Here is a 24,160-nt window from a genome sequence, read left to right as displayed (position 1 = left end):
GAAAAACTTGATATGGTTTGTTTTTTTGATTCAACTCAATCAAAACAAACAATCAAAAAAAGCCATTCTAGAATTAAATAGCATTTTAATGCCAACACTTTTGAAAAATTTAGTCAATGCATTTTAATTAGACAATATGTTAAACCCCTTCTGAGTTAGATTACTTTAATTAAAAATACATGGTAACATGTATTTAAGTACAGGGCTGCATGGTTACATGACTGATGTGACTTATGTGACTTTTGACTGTGTTCGTATGAGCTCATCACTGCTGACAGTGGGTAATATTAGCCTGGTTATTACGTAAGATACTATGACTTAGCTCTGTGTTCATATTCATTAACAGTGCAAGTTTTTGTATTTGGCACTGTGAAAGTTTCCAGTAGAGTAATAATTCCTCAACACTTTAACAGAATGGAAGAGAGAAGGGGAACTCCCTGCTTATGTGGTAATTCCCCTGCTTCCTCCTCCAGCTGCCTACAGAGCTGTACCAAATATCACCAGTGGAAAGTATTTATCTCACAGTAAATAGCTTTTTTTATACTGTCTTTTTTGTTTATTGACCACACTTCAAGAGGTCCCTAAAAACCCTACACGGATAATGGCAGAAGAGATGCATTTTTAAGTCCGACTGTATATCTTTGTAAATTTTTTCTTTTTATTTTTTTTATGTTAAATAGATTTGCAAGAATTTTATGTAAATTTGGGTCATTTTTTCATTATGAGTTATTGTGTGAAAAAACAAAAATCGGTGGCACGGTGGTTAGCACTGTTGCCGCACAGCAAGAGGTTCTGAGTTCAATTCCACCATCATCCTTTCTGTGTGGAGTTTGCGTGGGTCCCACCTGGGTATTCTGGCTTTCTCCCACAGTCCAAAGACATTAGTGATGTGTTGGTCGCGAATGGAACGACTCTTAGAGCCGACTCTTTGAAGTGAACGACGAGAGCCGGCTCCTTATTAGGAACCGTGGGTTTTTTTCTTTTTCCTTCTCTCTTCTTCTCTCTCACCCTTTTTTCCTGCTTCACTCCGGTACGCGAGCCTTGTGCTTTGTGCTGGGCAGAGGGGGGAGGGGCGGTAGTTACACTCGCAGTAGCACAGGAACAGAGCGAGAGGGAGAGAGAGAGAGAAAGAGAGCCAGGGACAACAACGTCACATTAGAAAGGTGATGATAAACGATTCAGAAAGTTTATTCATGCAGGCCCATATGACAGAGAATGTGCATCTGCTTTTTGTTTTCATATTTTAATTTATATTTAATTGTGTTGTGGTTTGCAGTGTTTTGTGTTGTTTCACTTTAAATGTGTTTCAAAGGAAAAACCTGAAAATTTAAATAGTTAAAAGTTGAAATGTAAATAGTTGGTTTTTGTATTATATGATTTATTTATTACATTTTATGTGGAGTGAATAAATAAAAGTATATTTACGGTGGCCTCTACAGACAAAGCACATACGAACTCCAAAACACGTACGAAACACAACAGAAGTGCTCCAGGATGCTAGGGGGCAGTGTTGAGCTTTTGTTACCTAGTGGCTACACAAGCCAGGAAGTACCAACGACCGGATTTGGTGTGAGGTAGTAACAGGTAAATGAACATTTTTTAAAAAATTATTTGAATAATTATGAGTGCTTGTGTATAAATACACAAACAATACACATATGCTTTCAATTGTGCAATTTAAGTGATCTAGGTAGCTCTGTTTTGGAAGTTCAGTTCATGCTAGAAATGTGTTTTGGAGTTTGTACGTGCTTTGTTTCTAGGGGCCACCGTATGTATTTATATATAAACATATATAAATAAAACCACATTTTTTTTACATTAGTAATTCCTTTTGTGCATAATTTTATATTGTTGTTAATAACAAATTAATTAAAGCAAGAAAACAACCTGAAGAGCCGGTTGGGAGCCGAAAGAGCCGGCTCTCTAAAAAGAGCTGGAAATCCCATCACTAAAAGACATGCAGTTAGTGGGGATAGAATCAGAAAGACTTTATTTATCTCCAAGGGCCAATTAACATACGACAGAGCAGCATAACGTTGAAGATAAGGACAATAAGAACAGGCAATAAGAGTCAGATAATAAATACACAGAATATACACAGCTTTAAAATTACACAGTTTTAAAATTAAAGTGACTAAAAGTGAATAAAGTGTCGGTAGTATAAAAAGAATGTAGAGTAGTTGATGTTTCTGGTGTGGGAAAGCAGAGTGGCTTTGGGGACAAAGGTGGCTCTCCTCTCTCAGTCCTGCAGGAAATGCAGCGGAGGCGTCGCCCAGAGGGGAGCCATTGAAATGCGGGGTGAAGAATGTGAGAGGGGTCGTTGATGATTTTGGCTGCCTGTCTAAGGGCCTGTGGGCTGAAAACCTGTGCCAGAGTTCTGACAGGCAGGCCAATGATTTTAGAGCACACTGATGCCATGTGTTGCAGGCTGTTCCTGTTCTGAAGGCTGAGGGAGTGGAACCAGCAAGTGATGGAGAAGGTCATGATGCTTTCCAGGAAGGCATGGTAAAAAGCCATCATGATGGGTGTGCTGACTCCAAAGCAGTTGAGTTTCCTATAGTGATGTGCGATACCACTGATTTCCTTTCCGATCCGATACCAAGTAAAATTCAGGGTGGTATCGGCGATACTGATCCGATACCGATACTCTGTACAAAAACTTAATGTTTCATTGCATTTCATAATACAATATATAATTGTATTATGTAATTGTAATAATAACATAACCATATTGCTTCATAATGATTAGAGGACATCAGACAACTTGTTTTTATTGCTTAATAATGCAGAATAATCATATAGAAATAAAAAAAACCTGACGTTGTGCGCTATTTGAGCATGTTTCCTGCCTGCAGCACTAAAGGACTGTGCGAGAGACATCTGTCTCGCCCTAGCAGCACCTGTCCCTGTCCTCCTCTTCAGTTCGCCTCAACATAAGCTTATCATATTCTGTGATGTGATTTCCTCCGAGGTGTTTGACGAGGTCAGTGGTGTTGCCACAACAACGTGTCCACACAGGACTCTGTTTGCGCGCAGCCATTGTTGTGAGTGTGCACGCCAGGGGCTGCGACACATTTATACAGCCGTATTCCGCATATGACTATGAAAGGCGTAAGAGGAAGTAGTTCCTTCCAAATTAGACGATCCGAATTGTATAGTTTCTTTCCACTGCGTTCATTTTAATGGAAAAACTACAAATTTACCCCAGAGTACTAAAATATCGATATTATAATATGAGAATCGATTCTAGAACATAAATTGCTGGTATCGGAAGAATCAATATTTCAGTATCGATCCGCACACCACTAGTTTCCTAAGGAGGTATAGCCGTTGGTGGCACCTCCTGAGAATCTCCTCTGTGTTGGCAGAGAATTTCAGGAGGTTGTCAAAGATGGTTCCCAGGTATTTGTACTCCTCAAAGATAGGTTAATTGATCATTCTAAATTGCCCATAGGTGTGAATGTAGGTTGTCTATCTCTGTGTGCTAGCACTGCGACAGACTGATGACCTGTCCAGGGTGTACCCCGCCTCTTACCCCCCCCCCCCCCCCCTCCCCGCGACCCTGAAAAGGATAAGTACAATGAACAAAACATTTTGAGAAAAACAGTTTGTTTTATTTTCATTCTTGCAAATGAAATAATCTGCCATATTAAATGTAACAGCATATAGAAATATAGTTTGAATACTGTACCACATGAAAGACATGTTAAATATGCCAAATAATCAATTGTAATTATTTACATAACCAATATTTACACTCTGTGTGCATATTTTCATATGTATGAACAGCACATCTCCACTGCTTTACAGACTCTACAGTTAATTCACATCAACACACACAAACATACATTACATTAGATATTTACACAGGATCACCGGAAACAAATTTAGCCGAAGCACTGAACAATGTTTGCGTGGTTCACACATCAGTACCTCCTAATTAACTTGTTAGTCTACTTGGGGCAAGGTGCTTGGGACAATTTAGATTACCCGTGCTAACGAAACAAGCTGTGCTACCACAGAAAGAAAAATGAGTCTTGAGATCACACTGAATATTTGTCACGTGTAGAATATTCCCATATATTGGATTCAAAGAAACCGACATGACAACACAATGGAACGCTGGATCCTCAGTGAAATAAAAAGCTGTCACAAGAAGAGGCAGAAGTGAAACTCTTTGCTGAGAGGAAGACAATCAGTTGTGGTTGAAAGCGCTAAGAACAGCTTGTGAGAGGGGAGAATTTCCTTTTGTCTTTCCTTTCGTTTTTGGTCAAATGTCACGATTTTTGGAAATCAAACAAAATAACACAAAGAGGGGATGAAACGCTGCAGTTAGCTAACCTCTCACATCAAGCCATGTAGATGGTGTTCAGGTTAGGACTTAGCATTAGCGTTAGGATTATTTTAATTATTTCTTCAAAAAATTAATCAAAAAACTCCATGGCAACCTTACCATTATAAAGACACTAAATCTGTGATATAAATTATGGGTCTGTGCTCAGAAATAAAAACTGTGTGAGGCTATCAAAGAGTCATGAGTGGGTAATTTGAGCCTCTAATATGATTGAAGCTTACTCTGTTCTTTGTAAGAGTTTCAGAGGACACTACGTGTGGCCCAAGCAGTGTGCAGCCATGTAAACAGCCATACTGTTTCTATGTTTGTTAACATTTTTTCCTCCAATGCCCCTGCAGCCTGTGGCAGCTGCTTGAACTGTAAAAAAGTGGTGGCCCTGTCAGGGTCCTGGATGTGAGCGACCCAGGGTCCTTGAGCAGTTATGGACTTGTATTATATTATATGTGTTTTTGCTGCTCTGCACTGCTGTTTTTGTTGTCCAGGTGTGCGTGTTTGTGTGGGTGCGGCTGTGACAGGCACCTTCAGGCCTGGTGGGTGTGGCCCTGCCAGGTGGTTGGCCACACCTGAAGACCATCACACACCTGCAGCTGATTAAGCCTCGTCGGAGAAACTACTTAAGAGTGTGATGGAGCTCTCTCCAACGCTGGATCATTGTGTGACTTCACGTTAGGCTCTTGTCAAGTTAGTAAGGTTAGTCTGCTGCATTGTGGTGTTTCTGACGGCTGCCTCTTTGTTATTCCCTAAGAGAATGTGGAGACGAGAGGGCAGCGAGCACGGGGTGCTCAGACACTGAGGGGCGGAGACAAAGAACACTATCACTGGGAAGAGGACATGTCACGGGAGTCGGGAACGCACTGCGGATTTGTTGTTTTCCCTGCACTGTAAATAAACGCACTGTTGCATCAAAGAGTCCAGCATTTGGGTCCTCCTTTCCCCACATCCCCACGGTTGGGCAGCGTTAACCGTGACATGTCCAGGACTGTATCTTAAGTTTGAGGTGCGCTTCCACGTGTACGGGAGAAATGACCTCATGAAAACTGCTGGATTAACTACATCTGATCTTTACTGTGAGCAGACCATACCACAAAGACCAAAGATATGTCAAAATATGGTTTGATATGATAAGAATCAGGACAGTAGCCTGATGGCATTATCCCAATGCCAAACCGAATGAGAAAAAGGAAACTGGTTAGCATTATTTATTTCCATTTATTTGCATTGAACACCTTTCTCAGCATCAAGATTTCAGTTTAGCGTGAAACATGAATTCACATTTAATTTATTTTAATTGTTTTCATGTTATTTTTCTTTTGAGAAACAGGAGGAGAATGTTGTCAAAGTTGTGGTCAGTTTTTGTATTGTTTGTGGGTATGGAAACCTTCCTGACTGAATTAATAATGCCTGACCTGCTTTATATTACAAGAGTGCCCTTTGACCAGTGCTGAAGACATAGATGGTCTCGTTTCACTAAAGTCGGTAAGACCCAGTTAAACCATTTATGTCAACATAAAGCTCTGAACCCAGCGAACTTATCTCTGTTAGGCGTACAGAAATGAAGCATGATTTCAGTTTCTCCTATGAAACCCCCCCCTCCACAAAATAGAAGCAGAAGAGAGAACACAACAAAAAACGGAAATACAGCAGCAGCCCATACAGGGGAAATCTGACACCCTGGTGGTTTTCTTGTTCTGAATAAGTTTGTTTATAGCTGTGGAGGAAGTGTGTGTGAACTGTTGGTGAAACTTGAGTTCTAAGAGGAAATGATATGATCAACCTCTTTTGAGGGGGATTCAGTAGAGACTAAAGTAAAATACCATCATGCATCTTTTAGCTCAGAAACAAACCCTGTTTCATATTAATGTTGATGATACCCACATCTAGATCTCTTTCTGACTGGTGTGCCTTTGTAAATAAAGTCCAAATGAAGGTGCAGCCCTATTTAAATGGAACAAACTGTTTATTGTATATCATTACCTTAAAAATAATGTCAGTGACTAATACAAGTTATATAAAATGAATGATTTCTCCTGGTTTGTTGACCGGAGAAGCAAAACTGCTATTATTTAAATTTAAATTTATACCTACATACCATTAGGAATTTAAGTTTTGGCATTCTAAATGATTAATTTTTAACAACTCAGAAGTCTGTATCCAAGTAATTAAAAAATAAATAAAATAAAATCTTGTGTTAATGTATAAACCCTCCTGTGAGGAGGCTCCCAGGGTGTGTACACTCTTCACATTCTACATCAGGGCACCTCCACTCCTTCCACTCCAGTCAGCTTCACTACTAAACAAATCAGGAACCAGCTGATGAGACTCCAGAGGTCATAGCCCATGTCACAACGAGACCCATGGTGCTCATTGTGAACATCACACATCATTTTTCACTATCTATGGCCCACGATTAGCCCACTGATAGTCCTCTCCATTTTACCTGGTTAGTGAGCACGGTGAGATAAATGAGAGCCAGATGCTTCTCCTTCAGCACCTTCAGACAAGCCCTACTGTTTTTTAAACTGACAGCGATGTAGGTAGTTATGCGTCCTTAGTCATCTGGATTGCCAACTATCTGACTGTCAGACCACACTATCTGTGCCTGCAGTTTTGTGTGGTGGACAGTATGGTCAGCAACACAGATGCCCTGCAGGGGACCGTCCTGTCTCCTTTCTCTTCACTGTGTATAGACTTCAGAAACCTGCCACCTCCATTAGTTTTATGATGATTCTGCAGTAGTGGGATGTATCAGAGAGGGTGACGAGGATAAATATATTCTGATTCTGAGCAAAGCCTAATCTTGACATAATGATTCCTGGTGTTTATGTGGGGATTTTGCACTCTGAGAGACATATGGATGCTAGCCATGGGGGGATTCCCATGATGCACTGAGTATTTCCTTTTTAATCACCTTTCTGCATTGAATCACACTTGTTATTTATCTCTGGCTCTCTTCCACAGCATGTCTTTATCTGGTCTTCCTTCTCTCACCCCAACCGGTCGCAGCAGGCCGCCCCTCCCTGAGCCTGGTTCTGCTGAAGGTTTGTTCCTGTTAAAAGGGAGTTTTTCCTTCCCACTGTCGCCAAAGTGCTTGCTGGGTTTTTTCTCTGTATGTATTATTGTAGGGTCTACCTTACAATATAAAGCGCCTTGAGGTGACTGTTGTTGTGATTTGGCGCTGTATAAATAAAATTGAATTGAACTGAATTGAATGGCCTGCAGTGAACTCTGCTTTGAGCTTTAAAAACAAGGTGACAGGAACTGTTCATTGGAGTTGTCTGAAATACACTGCTGGCCATATAGTCAACAGGCTTACCATTTTTAATTGAAAGCTAGTCTGGTATTACATGTAGCTACTGCGTTTATTATAATTAACCATTCTGTAGTTGACATATTACCTTCAAGCTTGCAGTTTGAATTCAACACCAATTGTCATTTCTCCAAACAGAAAAAGGCAAAACTGGTAGAAAATGTTCACAACAGAACCAGATAAATGTTATGATGTTTTTTCAATTCATATGTTTAGCTGACACCCATCCTGTCCTAAGATGGGTGTCCGTGTACTACATGCTGCTGTAAACTTGCCAGTGGAACAGTAAAACACAACAAATCATGACATTAGCACCCCCAAGTGTATAGGACAGTGTAATTACATCCTAAAAGAAATATATGCTCGTGACATAAATAAGCAGCAACAATATTAAGCAACTAGAAAAAAGGTCTAAAAACTGATTTAAAAATTGGTCATGTTGTATTTTACAGCCTTAAACATAAGATCTGCAAATGTAATTCCTACAGCAAATTTAGTTTAAATAAAACATTTTAAGGTCTTATTTTGTTTGACTCTAATTTTAAACTCTTGAAGACATGTTAAACGTCTTCAAGTGACAGTGAGGGGTTTAGCATGAACACACCCAACTATGGATTCTCTCTAAACAGCGACCAGGAACACTGTTTAAACCACCACCAAACATTTAACCAGAAGAGCTACAGTGACAAAGCGAATTAAATAATGAACATAACCACTAACAAAATTTGCAACATTTATTTAAAAAGAAAATCATATTTTTTAGTCAGTCTCTTAAATCACTATTTAACCACATTAGAAGACCATATTATGAGTTCTAAATGATTGCTAGGCTGTTGTTGCGGCATTTGATTATTTTTTAAACTGTGATTTAAAAGTGTCTTAAATGTGCCCTGTATGAACTGAGACCCTCTAGCCTGCATTTTCCTTAAAATATTTAAATAAAATAGTAATTTTATGAATAATAATAATGATGTACTGTAAGTTTTGTGCACGTTTTATGTGTTAGGAGCTGGGACGGGTGTGTTCTATTGTGTTTTGTGTCGTTTCCTTTTTTGGAATAGGCTGCTGGGCTGTGATCATCACGGTTTCCCTGATGCACCCTTTGAGCATCAGGCGTCATCAGCCGGACTATTTAAGAAGCAGCTCTCAGGTGTCAGATTATTGTCTTAGCCTCAAGCAGTAACGGATCACCCGTCTTTTATGTACTACTTTGATAACCAAGGTATTCACAGATTTCCTTCTCCTCTGCTTCCTGTCAAATGACGACACTCTCTGCCCAGCCAACCACCTGTCCACTTCACCGTGCTACCTCAGTTCATCTCTTCTGGACCCCGTCACTCCACTCGCCTACACTGTTGCTGGTCCCCGCCTCAACCTCCTGTTTTATGTACCTCCCCAAGTCCGTACTAACCGTGTGGCGACTAAGCTCTCGAATTCCTTGTGAACATTTCCGTATCTCCTCAGCTCTGTTGCTATCGGTCACTAACTTCCTTTTCTCCTCTTCCCCCTCTGGATAGTTTGAGTTTTCCATTCAATCTCATGTAAGTGTTATGTTTGATATTCGTCCTCACTGTAAATAAACCTGTTTAACTGCAACCGTGTCTGTCTGAGTGATCTGCCACCTGGGTCCACCTGACACTATGTCTATTACATACACCAGTGGGGGATGCTGACTATCATGCCTAGGTCAGCAGCTTTATCATGAATCTGTGAACATCATCATAATAGGCATGCTGATAACTGTGTGCATATCAAAGCGCCTTTTATATGTTTCTAGTTTTTTAAATGATTCAGCTAAAGAAACTCTCATTGGTCTAACTTCAGTGTTCAGTGTCAGTGGCAGCTGTTGTTCTTATGGTCATCGCAGACAGAATGCTCTTCTTCTTGTTAAATGATTACTTTGAATTTTGATAGTAAGCCTGTCAGTGCTGAAAATACCGTTGTATGCAATGTTCAACTTGATTTGTACTTCTGCATTAAATCTAGTACACAGAAATTTAGTTACACATTGTAGCAATGCACACCACAACCATAAAAGTCTGTAAACACAGTCTTTTGGTTTGCTCAAAGATGTTATCACTGGGGAACAAATGTAGAATGTAAGTATGTATGTAGGCTATAATTATGTCTATCTTGCTTATAACACAAATAGCCTAGTCTTCTGGGAATTTTGTTGTTCTACAACTCTACCACTCTCTATATAAACCCAACCAGTTTGAAAGTGTAATAACAATGATGGATGCAGCCACTCACCAGCATGTTATTAAAAGTGGGGCTTATTAGCCATCTCTTGCCTGGTTAGCAAACTGCAACCACTAACTATATTGGTGCACTGGGCAGATACTGTGGATACCTGCTAATTAGTACTAAACAACATACTAATGAAATAATAAAATTTCACTCATCAAAACTGGAAGACAGATTTCTTGGACAGACCTCTGCTCCTCTTTCACCAAACAGTGAGCACCAGGACAGGTTTAAAACTATAATTTATTTGATTCAATCCTAAGGCGCCCTGTCTAAACTAACCTCGCTAGTTTTGTAGGCTACCATTTAAATCTAATAGAGAACAGACCAGTTACAAATTTGGGAGGAAATTTATCCAGAACAATAAATCAAAAACAAATCCAGCAGAGATCAGCTTAGAAAATACTGGACTGGTACACATATAGCATTTTTCTACTGTATTTGAACACTCAAAGTGCTTCCTTACTACAACCCTTATTCACCCATTTGCACACATTCATTTACCGTAAGCACTTTTTTCTATGACTAAGTGCTGTTTACCTCATACTGTGATGGATGCCTTTGGGGCAACTCAGGATCTTGGTCAAGGATTCTTTGATGTCTGGAGGAGCCAAGCACAGAAGTACCAATCTTCCAACGGGTGGATGACCCAGTCTACATCTTGAGCTACAGCCGCTCTACTGTTTTCAAGTTGTAGTAGTAGTGGTAAACTGACCTCAAAGCCAGGGGACATTTAAAGACGCTGCTCATGCCTCAATCAAATTAATCAAAAGTACATGTGCTATCACAGGGTGTATATCTGTGTATGTGCCTTCTCAGTGTTTTTATTGAGCTGTTGCTTGACTGGAACATATTTTGCTGCACTCATTTCTGTCTGAGGGAAAATCCTTTACCTTTTTTTTAATCTTCATTTTAAACCTTAGATATTTATTTATTTTTCAAACTTGTATTACTATCCTCATCCTGCCACTGTTAACCACCATCTTACTTGTAGAGTAGCTGAAGCCGGCTAGTGTGACACTTATTTCGACTGATCTTGCTGTCTGACTGGTAGAGACTGGACGAGTTGGCGAAGGACTGTGGAACAGGATGAGGGTCAGAGGCAGGCGCTGGGTATCCTGGAGGAGGGGCCAACGACCTGGGGTCACTCTGGGTGATGGAAAAGGGAGGGGGGCTGTGGTTCTGATTAGTGATGGTGGACGCTCTTCTCCTTGATCGCAGGGCCTGTCTCTCAGACAGCTGGTTTCTCAGCTCTGACACACGTTCTTCTTTCTAAGGGAAAAGTAAAGTAAACACTCAAAAATTAAGTTATTACAGATCCAAAAAGACTTTTACATGATAAGCATCTGTTTTAACTGACTTAGTTAACAGGAGAACCTGCTTTCTTGTTTAGGTACTTCTTGGGAGAAAAAGTATTTGAGTCATTAACCTGTTAAATACAGAGGAAGAGCTTAAATGAAACAAACACTTGGATAAGAAAAGGGCCTGCCTGACCTCCTGGATGATCTTCTGCAGTTCCTTGTTCTCTCTCTCTAGTTGTCTGGACTTCTCCTCGTCATTGTTATTGGTGGATGAACCTGTCTTCATGGTCTCCTGGGCATCTGACTGCCACTCACCACGTGTTATCAGGCGTCGCATCTACAAATTGTGCAAATGTTTTTAATGTGATACATGAAAACTCCATAGTGCATCTATTACAACAGCAGGGCTTTGTAGTACTGTAGAAGAGTCCATCTGCTGATAGGTACTTCTTTTGCAGAACTTTTACCAACTCAAAACATTTTGCACATTATGAAACAAAGGATTTAACAAAGATCACCCAGGACTACAGAGCATCTAGAATCCTTTATCAGAGAGGAATGGGACCTCATTCTTACTAATTAAAATATGTTTTTTGATTTACTTGGCAAGTATGGACGTGATATTTGTGTACTTAGTTAATATCATCCTCCCTAAACTAACAGCACTCCAGGAATATGAACAGAGACACAGCACCATGCTGATTGGCCAGAGTAGACTGTTAAAGATCTGAATTGGTGATGCTGACACGGCAACACTCACCCAATTAGCAGACCCTCAGGTGATATATCATGCAATCTCAGATGCCGTCCATGCTAATGGATTTTCATCCGGTCTTACACTAAATGTGCTAGTTTAATCTGCAGGTATGGGATGAAGAGAGGTGTGAGATGGATTTACCTTGGGGACAAACAGAACCACCAGGGTGATGTAGACTGAGAAGACAATGGCTAAAGAGGCGAAGGCGAAAGAGGCATCCTGCTGGGAGGACAGAATCATGGTGACTGGAGCTGTGATCATACACAGTACCTGAAGAGAAGAATAAATAGAGTAGATAAGCTTAGCTTGTTTATTACAAAAAAATAACAAGAAAATTTTAGTCTTAGCATAAATTTAAAAAAAAAAGTGTAACAATTTCAACAGAGTTACCTATCACACTAGTAAAAAAGGACCAGGTGGAATTCAGTCCAACTGTTTTCTACAGAACATTAATACAAAACCTCTGGTTTCAATTTAATGGCGATTTTGAAGACCAGTGATGGGATTAACAGCGTTAAAAGTAACGGCATTACTAACGGCTAACACTAAATAGCCAGACTCTCACTCAGTCACCCTCACCGAAGCCTCTCTTTTCCCGTCTTCATTCCTGAAAACTCACCTTCTGTCAACCTTAACTCAGCTCTGGAATTAACCACCCTCTCCCTCAGTTGCCTTCACACCATTGACCGCCTTTGACAGTACAAACTGGCAGAAAAAATAGATCCAGCAGACGTAATTTGGACAGTGATCTCCAAACAGGGAGCAATAATTGGTGATCACGAGCAAATCCTGCAGTTTCAGGCAAAATCAGGTGCAAATCAATCAGTGACAGACAGTAGGAAATCCTATCCACATTTCCAAAGCTCTGTTCAGACATCACTCCCACCCCCAATCAGCCACCAGTACACTCAGCACAGTCCCCGTTTGCTGCTCCTGAGAAAGACGCTCCACTTTTCTCTGCCCTGGTCTCTGCAAACCATGCCTGTGTTCCATGATGCAGTGACCTCAACACTCAAACCTTTTTCCGGTGAGTTGGGCCGGTACAGGGCTTTCTCTTACAGTGCTCACTTGTGTTCGGCCAATCGCCTCTTTCTTTGACAATGCTGCTAAACTCTCCCACTTAGTAGGTCTGCTGAGGAGAAAGACGCTGGCATGGGCTGAAGCTTATTTTTCACTCACCCAGTCTCTGAGGGCAGCGTGGCCAATTATTAAATTTATGGCAGGGCAAAACGTAGTGTAGCAAAGTTTGTCACTGATTTGTACAACTGGAAGCCAGTTGGCCCGATCATTGGCTTCAGGGTTTATTTTTGCAAGCCTTAAATGTTAGCCCTTCCATTCATGCTAGAACCTCCCATACCTGCCATTGCACTCAATAACCAGGTTTTTGCTCTATAACTCATCAAACCGAATCAGTTAATCTGATCTTGTCTGGAAACCACTGGGAGACCCTCTCATTTTTCACCTTTCATTATCCTGACACACCTCTGATCCTCAGTTACCATAGTTAGAAAAACACAATTATCATATAGACTTAGTATTTAGTATTTAGTATTTATTTATTTATTGTCATTGTCAAGAACAATGAAATTGCGTTTGGGGCTTCCATACAACCCAAAAAAAAAGAAGAAAATAATAAATACCCCTTAAAACCCAAGTGTACATATTTAACCCAGTGTGACTCCAATGCAATAAGACAATCCTTAACAATAATGTTCGTAGAAATTCAGACAAAGACCTGAGAAACATGACAAAATACAACAATGCAACCCATTCAATATTATTGTACTGTGAGATATGATATCAGATATGATAGTTATCTATTTAAGAAAGGGGGGGGGGGGGGGCAGGAGGGGGAAGAGAATAAAGATATGATGCACCAATGCAGACCAGTTCATTGCTATTAAGAAGTTGGATATGGTTATTGTCCGTGAGAGGGGGGCAGAGAGTTCAGGAGCCTCACAGCCTGTGGATACAGGCTGTTGGCCAGTCTGGATGTTCTGGCCTGTATAGACCTGTACCTTCTCCCTGAGGGCAGCAGATGGAAAAGGTGGCGCGCAGGGTGATGTTGGTCCTGCAGGATACTGTGCACCCTCCTCAGACAGCGAGTGGGGAAGATATTACTGATCTCTGGCAGACTTGTTCCAATAATTCTGCCAGCTTCCTTCACCACCCGCTGGAGTGCTTGCTGATCGGCCTTGGTGCAGCTGGGGAACCACACTAGAAATCCATACGTCAGAACGCTGCTGATGGCACAGTTGTAGAAGTTCAACATCAGAGATCTGGGAATGTGTGCGCTCCGCAGTCTCCTCAGGTAGTAGAGGCGCTGTTGGGCCTTCCGTACAACTGAGGTGATATGGTTGCCCCAGGACAGGTCCTCGGTCACAGTTACCCCCAAGAATTTAAAACTGCTCACCCTCTCCACCGCCTCACTGCCAATGAAGAGAGGCAGATGGTTGTTATGACCCCTCTTCCGGAAATCTACAATGATCTCCTTGGTCTTTTTGGTGTTTAAGACCAAGTTATTGTCGTGGCACCATGACTCTAGTTGTTGCACCTCTGTCCTATAGTTTGTCTCATCATTGTTGGAAATAAGTCCGAGCACTGTAGTGTCATCTGCAAACTTAACAATGAGATTGGACGCGCAGGAGGAAAATGGGTCCAAAATCCACATGTGTCCTTCTCTGGATTCCTCAGGGAAATATTTAGCAAATTTCTCTGTCAGTTGTGAAAGGTGCTGACAGACTGATCACTGATCTTCCCCTGAGGAGAGTTTTCCAAGATGTAAGACAAAAGTGGAAACATGTCCATCCTCTTTTCCTGGGCCCTCTCAGTCCACAAAGCAATTTCCTCTTGAAAGCTTCAACTTTGTCTGCAACAAAAAAACATGTTGCTGTTTCTCCCTTGAAGTGAGATGTTCATGTGCAAGAGGAGATGTTTTTTTCTCTGTGGGAAAAGAAACGATCTCATTCCCCAGTTCCAACAAACATTTGAGGTCCAGTCCTCTTGAAAGCCAGCTCACCTCACTGTGGTAGAGCAGCTAGACACGATCTGCTTCCATGTCCTCACAAAGCTTAGCAAAACATCTGGAATTCACACCATTATTTTTAATGAAGTTGATAGTTTTCACACTTACAATCCATCACCTCGTCACATACAGCACATGTGGCAGGGCATCACCAACTACAGGAAGATGGCACCTGCCTGTGATGGTGACGTCTCCCTACCTCTCCAACATCTATGCACGTTTTGACGCTCAGAATGACGTGTTCGTAAGGAAGACCCGGCTGCCACCCACACTGGAGCCACTGCAGTTTGCCTGTCCCCCCAGCTGGTGAACAGATTACGCCAGTGCCACCACCCTACATCTTGCCCTCGTCCACCTGGACAATAAATTCAATTTCAGTTCAATTCAGTTCAATTTTATTCATACAGCGGCTAATGACAACAACAGTAGCTCTGCCTCAAGGCACTTTATATTGTAAGGTAGACCCTAGGAAAATACAATAAAGACCCATATGTACGAATGCTGTTCATAGACTTCAGTTCAGCATTCAACACAATCATTCCTCAGCACCTGATTGGAAAACTGAGCCTGCTGGGTCTGAACACCTCCCTCTGCAACCGGATCCTGGACTTTCTGATAGAGAGACCTCAGGCAGTCCAGATCGGTAACAGCATCACCAACATCACCACACTGAGCACTGGAGCCTCTCAGGGCTGTGTGCTCAGCCCACTGCTGTTCACTTTACTGACTCAGCAGCAATGCACAATTTGAACCACATCATCAAGTTCGCTGATGACACGACTGTGGTGAGTCTCATCAGCAAGATCGACGAGTCAACATACAGAGAGAAGGTGCAACAGCTAACAGACTGGTGTAGAGTCAACAACCTGTCTCTGAAGGTGGACAAAACAAAACAGATTGTTGACTTCAGGAGAGCACTGTCCAGTTAACTTCGATGGATCCTCTGTGGTGGTTGAAGAGCACCAAATTCCTTGGTGTTCACCTGGCAGAGAACCTCTCTTGGTCTCTCAACACCAGCTCCATAACTAAGAAGGCCCGACAGCATCTCTATGTCCTGCGAAAGCTGAGAAAAGCCCATCTCCCACCCATTCTCACCACCTTCTACAGAGAGACTATCGAGAGTGTCCTGCGTAGCGGCATCACTGTCTTGTATGGTAACTGCACTGTATCGGATTGCAATACCCTACAGCGGATAGTGGGAACAGCTGAGAAGATCATTGGAAACTCTCTTCCCTCCATCACAGACACCTATCACACCTGCTGCTTCTGCAAAGCCACCAGCATTGTGGAGGACCCAATGCACCCCTCGCACACGCTCTTTACCATGCTGCCTTCTGGCAAGAGGTACTGGAGCTCTCACAGCCAGACTGATGGCTTGGGGGAACAGTTTCTTCCCCAAGCCATCAGACTCGAGGGTGGCTCAGTGACTGGACTGACACACACACACACACACTTCATACATCAAGTGACTCTTTGCAACAATGCTCAGTCTTTTGCACAACCCACTGTTATTGTTGCAGTCTACCTTTACACTGTTGTGTCTGTGTGTCTTTTGGGGGTTTTTTGGCAATTTTTGTACACTTGGACTTTATGTAGTCCTGTGTTGATTGTCTGTATATTATTCTGTATATTCTGTACGTTATACCTTATATGTAGCACAATGGTCTTGGAAGAACGTTATCTCATTTCACTGAGTACTGTACCTCTGCACAAAGTTGGAGTGACAATAAAGCCACTTGACTTGACTTCACTTTAAAGGGGCATCAACAATTTCACAGCTGAGGTCAACTGTATTCAGAGCAAGATCAGGTAGACCAAAACCACACCATCAGAAGACTAATATATTGAACTTACTCACTTTCCAACTTTATCACTGATAACGCATAATCATATTTTAATAGAGCATTTCATTCTATACACATTAATCATTTAATATACGTCAAACGAGTGGCCAATTGAGAATTAAAATTTAACTTAACAAACGTGTTTGCTTTAATGTGTGATGAAGCCACAGTAGCAGGATTTACCATACAAACCCATGCAAAAAGGACCTGGCAAGAGTTCATGCCACTACTTTTGAGCTGCACAGAAAGAGAAGCAGACCAATTGTCTGTAGAATTATATAATTATAATTATCTTCTGGTTTCATCTTTGTGGAAAAAGATTCTCATAGCAGCAGGACAAAACTCTGAAGTAATACCTGAAGACTAAAGAAACCCAAGGACTGTTGACCTGCCTACATAGTCATCTGATCTCAGTCATTGAATATGTACGGCCATTTGTAGACTGAGGAAGCTAAACATTCCTGACATGAAAAGAAGCTCTTTGTTATATTGTCAGATGGCATTTGGACTCGACTGTTATCAACAACCTAAGAAAGAGAACCACCTCTTCATACCAGCTACTGACAGCAAACAGGGAAGTTGGTTTTATATGCAAGACTCCCGTGTAGAGATGTGGAGAAACCTAAACCCTTCACAGCTTGTAACAGCAGTCTGGCGAGGAAGGAGCAGCTAGCAGGACCAGCGCACGTGTGGTGGTTAGCCAAATAACCCGAAGCCAGTCGGTTAAATCCAATAACAGACCTTTATTCGCTGTCAGCAACATTACATTATGAGCCAGGTCTCCACGGCTGTACTCGCCCGTCATACATGCGCTGAGATTGGTATCGCCGGTGCCAGCTTGTTACAACAGTACGGTGTTTCTTTTAGAATGGAACACGAGCAGCATGGAATGGCTGCCACGAACAATACACACCCACTAGGAGACTCTCACAGCTATTACAATAGTAGGGCAACCCCCCTAGTGGTGCTATAACCCAAAAGGGTTGTTACAAGCTATGGTCAGATAAAAAGAATTTTACCATTAGACAAAGATAACCTGATTAAATACAAAATGCAGTTTTTAAATAATGATGCATTTATTAACTGAAAAAAGCTCTCCATGTCTATAGTACATGGCCTTGTGTGAAAAGCAATTGCCCCCTGAACCTAATTAAGGTTGTGCCCTGCCTTGGAGCAAGAACTGCAATCACGCATCTGCGGTAACTGGAAATGAGTCTTTCACATCACAGTGGAATTTTGGCACATTCTTCGTTGGAGGATTGTTTTAATGCTTTAATGCATTGGAGGATTTTCAAGTGTGAATGGCCTGTTTAAGGTCGTGGATTTAAACTGAGAGTTCATGTAGACCACCCCAAAACCTTCATTTTGTTTTCTGAGCCATTCAGAGTTTTGGTTTACGTGCTGATGTAGTTTTGTTTTGTTTGAGATTAAGGGCACAAACTGATGCAGGGGCACAAATCATTTTCTTATTGTTGAATCATAAACACTCCTTTTGTGATCTCGTGGATGAGTCATCGATGGTTTCTCTCAAGTACTTTTGGCACTGTTCCAAGTTTTCTCCATTTGTGGATAATGGCTCTCATTGTGGTTCACTGGAGTCTAAAAACCTTAGAAATGGCTCTGTAACCCTTTAAAGATTGATAGATATCAATTACATTGTTTCTCAATTGTTCTGGAGTTTCTTTAGATCACAACATGATGTGATGCTTTCTGAGATCATTTAGCCTACTTCACTTTGTCAGAAGAGAAGTAGGCTAAATGAGTAGGACAACGCACCCACCACCACCACCATCAAACCCACAAATGAAGAAATTATTTTTGGAGGAATCAAATTTGGTGCTTATCTCTCTAGCAGAATCCTCCACTAAAGATAAGTGAAGCTTACCTCACACACTTTTTATTGTTTTTTCCTATGATCTTTGCCAGTCTTTACATGGTTTTCCATTGTGATTGATGAGCATTTCTTAATAACTTGCCAGCAGTATTCTTTCATTTTTATCATGCTAACAAACGGAGGGCAGATGAATTTGGCGGTGTCTAAAAATGTGACAGTGAAGAAATGAGTGCATAGTATCAAATAAAGCAGGAGAAATTGGAGGTAAATCAATCGATATTAATCAGTAGTCAGTCATTTTGGGCAAGGGCTAAAAATTTTCTTCCAAATTGACAAATGCAAGCAGCAAGCTAGCAGCCATGTTTTCTCTACTATGTCAGTACTTACATGCAGCCTCGAACAAACACAATCCAGCCCTTAAATTATTATTAATAATTATTTATTAATTCATTAATGCATCGATCTTAGTGGAAGAAATAGCATTTCTGCGCACTGGGAATTGGGAAGAGCTAATCCCATCTGGAGACAGACTGTTTCCAGTGGCCTTCCATCTTTACAGAGGCACTTTTAAAATTTTAAAGTGTGCTTTATTACTGTATAACTGCATTTCTAGCCTTGTTTCAGGTGCCTTAATCTCAATTGTTGCCCAGAACTTGCTTAAATTCAAGCACTGGATTTCTGTCTATGACGTTGGAATGTTACTATGAAAAGTGTGCAGAGATTTTTATATTGTGATTTGCTGCCAAATGAAACAGAATTAAGTCAAGTGATTGAAATGGCCCAGGAGCAATTCTCCCACAGCTGAATGGAGAAATGAACTAATCAAGTGTCAGAAAATGGTCACAAAAATGTTACAAGCATGAGCTAAACAGATCTGACAAAAAAAAAAAAAAAGATCAGTTCTGCAGTTTGAGCAACTTTAGGATTCTTTTTATATATGAACATGTTGCAGATAAATGATATAATTAATTGTTAAAATATCACTTATTATGTATCACTTTGCTAAAAGTATTTAAAATAGTACATATTAATTCTGCCTCAAGCAGATACAGGAGTACAAGCCAAGCCTGAAACCACATTGACTCATCAGTAATAATTAATAAAGCAATTAGAAAGGACATTTTCCAAATGAAAGCATATATTAAGCATTTATCTTTATATTTCCAGAGCACAACATTTGCTTGTGTTTCAGCATTTTTTACACATTACACACCACTTTTGTTTATCATTTGTAACAACACATCCCACACATGGCATGGTAATAGTAAAAGGGATGTTATGTTGGCATATAATATCATGTACAAATAAAAAGAAAAGAAAAGAAAAGAACAGGATCCAAGACAGACCCCAGTGAAATTCCTGATGTCTCAACAGCTGATGTGGAAGAGTATTTTCCAATGAGAAAGCCCATTGTTTAATATAAGATTGAAACCAGTTAGGAACCATACCCTTGACTCCTGCACAGTGTTCCAAGCACCCAATGAGTAAGTCATGGCTGACAGTGTCAGACAGCACACAAATCCTAGACAGCTAAGAGCTAAGACAGAACAGCCACTAGAATCAGCATCAAGTAGAATATTGTTTGTTACTTTTAAAAGTACAGACTCTGTACTCTGAAAGACCCTAAAAAAATGTCAGTTTTGATATAGGCTGACAAATGCAGACGACACAGCCATCATGGGGTGTATCTGGGATGATCAGGAAGAGGAGTACAGGAGCCTGGTGAGGAACTTTGTTGCATGGAGTCACACAAACCACCTGCAACTCAACACCTCAAAGACTAAGGAACTGGTTGTGGACTTCGGGAGGTCTAGAGCAGGTCCACTGCCGGTTCAGATAGAGGGGGAGGAGGTGGAGGTGGTCAACAAGTACAAGTACCTCGGGCTGTGGGTGGACAATAAACTGGACTGGTCATGCAACACAGAGCACCTGTATAAAAAAGCCCAAAGCCGACTGTACTTCCTCAGGAGGCTGAGGTCTTTTAACATCTGCAGGAAGCTCCTGAGGATGTTTTACCAGTCGGTGGTTGCTGGAGTACTTTTCTATGCTGTGGTGTGCTGGGGGAGCAGCACAGCAAAGAAGGACTCATCCAGGCTGGAGAAACTGATCAGGAGGGCTGGCTCTGTGGTCGGCATGAAGCTGGACACTCTGGTGACAGTGGCAGAGAAAAGGACACTAAAGAAACTGCTGGACATTATGGACAATGCCAGGCATCCTCTGCACACGGCCATTAACAGCCAGAAGAGTCTGTTCAGTGACAGGTTGCTTCTCCCCAAGACAAGAACTAACAGACTTAAAAACTCCTTTGTCCCACACGCCATCAAACTGTTTAACTCCTCCCTGGAGGGGAGAGGGAGGGGAAACAGGAGGACAAAGGAGGGGGGAACAACTAAGCTGTAGTGCCTCTTCACCCCACTGTGCAATACCTTGTGCAATACTTTTTGTAAATAGTCAACAGTGCAATAGACTCAATACTCGAAATGTGCAATTCATTCACTTGTATTTTTATTTTTTATTCCTATTTATTCTATTTATCCCCTTCGTATATTTTATTTATATTGTCTCTGTGTTTATATATGTGTGTGTGTGTGTGTGTGTGTGTGTGTGTGTGTGTGTGTGTGTGTATATATATATATATATATAATATTCTGTAACTCTGGAACTTCTGTCGGTGCTGTGCTTTTTGGAAATCGAATTTCCCAGAGGAACCCACCCGAGGGATTAATAAAGTTCTATCTAATCTAATCTAATCTAAATAATCAGAACATGCACTTGAAATTTGGGGTTTTAAAGAATGGGTCAACTACTGCATGCTATATCACACAGGAGCTACGGTAAATGTTACCATTTACCGTAGCTCCTGTGTGATATAGCATGTCACACCTGTATTTGTTTAGTGCTTTACTTAGTCCCTAAGGACCCCAAAGCGCTTTACACTACATTCAGTCATTCACCCATTCACACACACAGGGCTGGACTGGGACAAAAAATCGGCCCGGGCATTTTGACTAGAGACCGGCCCCCCAGGTATTAAAGTCATAAAGCCTTTGAATGAAAACAAACGCTGTTGTGACAGTGATGTACAGTCTTGTTGGTATATGTATGATTTCTATACGTTGTACATCAGATAAAAACTTTGGTTGTAAGATTCAGAGAATTATTTAATGAAAGCGAGATATTTTAAATGAGAATAAGGAAGTATTTCTTTGTGCCCCCCCCCCCCCCTCCCTGTTAATGCCCCACCTGCCCCCCAGGCAAAACTTTGCTAGACCCGCCCCTGCACAGTTACCAGCTGTCAGCTACATAGAAAAGGATCCTGGTGTTATTTGTCTCTCAGAAACAGATCATAACTTCCCTTCAACTCATTCATGTCACCTAAAAGGTAAACCTGTTTCTCCATCACCTGTTCAGCTCTGATGATTCAGTAAGGACATCTCCTGGTTTCATCTTCACATTTCCCTCTCACCAGATAACCAAACCAACATCATGACCAGCAGCTTTTACAGCTGTGGCTCCAGCAAACATCAGCTGATACTAGAAAGTAATATTAAATAAATTCTAACAACAGCTGATCAAGCTTAAACATGCTGCTGTTGTTTAGCGCGACATCCACTGGTTTCCTCTTTCTGGCACAAAGTGGGCGATAAACAAACAAGAGAGACGATCAGCTGATCATTGATCAGTTTCATGATTGAATGAGAGAAGAATGGTAAATGGTCTGTATTTGTATAGCGCTTTACTTGGTCCTAAGGACCCCAAAGCGCTTTACACTATACACAATCATCCACCCATTCACGCACACATTCACACACTGGTGATAGCAAGCTACAATGTAGCCACAGCCGCCCTGGGGCGCACTGACCGAGGCGAGGCTGCCGGACACTGGCGCCACCGGGCCCTCTGACCGCCACCAGTAGGCAACGGGTGAAGTGTCTTGCCCAAGGACACAACGACCGAGACTGTCGGAGCCGGGGCTCAAACCGGCAACCTTCCGATTACAAGAAGAGACAGCTGACAGCGTAAAGACAGAGAAAAACTCCAGCTTTGTGTCTTTTTCCATCCTGGCTGAAGTACGGGAAAAACTGTGTTCCTTTTCACCTCAATACGAAACGCGTAATATTTTCTCTGAATGCGGGACAATTCCGTTTTTTAGGGCACCGTTGGAAACTCTACTAACTAACCTTATGAATAAAATAAAGTTCACTATCAGTAACATAGCACCCACCCAGCTGTAGAAACTCCGTCATGCTAGCTAGTACGCAGTACAAGTTATTGTAACTGACGGTAAAAAGTCAGCACAACGAAAATAAACTCCACCTAAACTTGGTTTATTTCTGACCCAGACAGACTGAAGGTTATAACTTCTTACCTGAAGTTCAGTTCACCTGACACTCGGCCCGGCGGCTGCCTCGGGTCTCTCCTCCTCCTGCCTCACCTTTCCCTCATCCACCTGGCCTCTTGTGGCAGCTCCGCCATAGCCACCACCAAACAACTGAGTTATTTTTACACATCTGCCAGCATCTGGCCAATCCACCACCTTTCATTGTTTATACTGTTATAAAAATAAATAAATTAAAAAAAATCACCGGCCCATAAAAACAAAAAATCACCATCGACCCACCGGGCAAATGCCCGGTATGCCCGATGGCCAGTCCAGCTATGCACACACACACTCACACATTGGTGATGGCAAGCTACATTGTAGCTACATTGTAGCCACAGCTGCCCTGGGACACACTGACAGAGGCGAGGCTGCCGGACACTGGCGCCACCGGGCCCTCTGACCATCACCAGTAAGCAAACATGGGGTTAGTATCTTGCTATACCAGCAGCTAGGCTCACATTTACAATTCTGAGAACTTAATCACCCATTATATAAAAAGTTTCCTTAATAAACAAAGATAGAAGTGAAAATATGTTGTCTTTGCAGATCCAGCCCCCTCTTGAAATCAAATCAGGCATCCATCCATCCATCCATCCATCCATCCATCCATCCATTTCCACTTTTTCAGCTGTCTTAGTACTAGAATCTAATCTGGCGAGATTTTAAAAACTCTAATGGCACCTCATCTGTGCTCGGCTCTTTTACATTCTGTCCTGACAGCCCTGTTAGACAGAATTTAAACCTAGGGCATTTTATTCTGAGGTGGGCGGCCAAGTTCAAAGCATCTGCTCATCTGTTGCTTCTGAACTCCATAAGGTTTGAATCACTTATTTTTAGTACTGAATTAATGACCCCGCTGCTTTTCATTCTCATCTACAGTCCACCAAAAATAAAAGCTCTATTGTAGAATTCAGATCTTTTGTCCTCAGTAACAGTAATGCATGACTGCATATTGTGGGATTTTAATATTCATGGGCACTGAAAAAAACAGCTGTGGGAATCTTTTGATTTTATTCGACATGTATTCAACGGCCTCACTGATGACCATGTGAATACTCTTGATCTTCTTTTTGTCATATTTTCTTCTTTTGTCAATTTAATATCTAA

At 41.5% G+C, this 24,160-nt stretch overlaps 1 protein-coding gene across 3 annotated transcripts in view; it reads right to left on the bottom strand.

Annotated features, from left to right (window-relative positions):
- Positions 1–9,985: 9,985 nt before the first annotated feature.
- The window catches only part of gabbr1b (gamma-aminobutyric acid (GABA) B receptor, 1b), a 119,124-nt gene continuing 104,949 nt past the window's right edge, over positions 9,986–24,160 (bottom strand). For all 3 annotated transcript variants that reach the window (XM_085396255.1, XM_085396253.1, XM_085396254.1), the window contains 3 exons: positions 12,108–12,236; positions 11,403–11,546; positions 9,986–11,180 (listed from right to left, as the gene is read on the bottom strand). In XM_085396255.1, coding sequence (XP_085252381.1) covers positions 10,893–11,180; positions 11,403–11,546; positions 12,108–12,236 — 561 coding nt within the window. In that variant the 3' untranslated portion in view covers positions 9,986–10,892. The remainder of the gene's footprint in view (positions 11,181–11,402; positions 11,547–12,107; positions 12,237–24,160) is intronic.

The sequence above is a fragment of the Rhamphochromis longiceps genome, linkage group LG22, assembly GCF_057381845.1.
Source record: "Rhamphochromis longiceps isolate RC_006_pf linkage group LG22, R_longiceps_female_GT1.1, whole genome shotgun sequence".
NCBI lineage: Eukaryota > Metazoa > Chordata > Actinopteri > Cichliformes > Cichlidae > Rhamphochromis > Rhamphochromis longiceps.
This window is presented reverse-complemented; position numbering and strand designations above follow the sequence as displayed.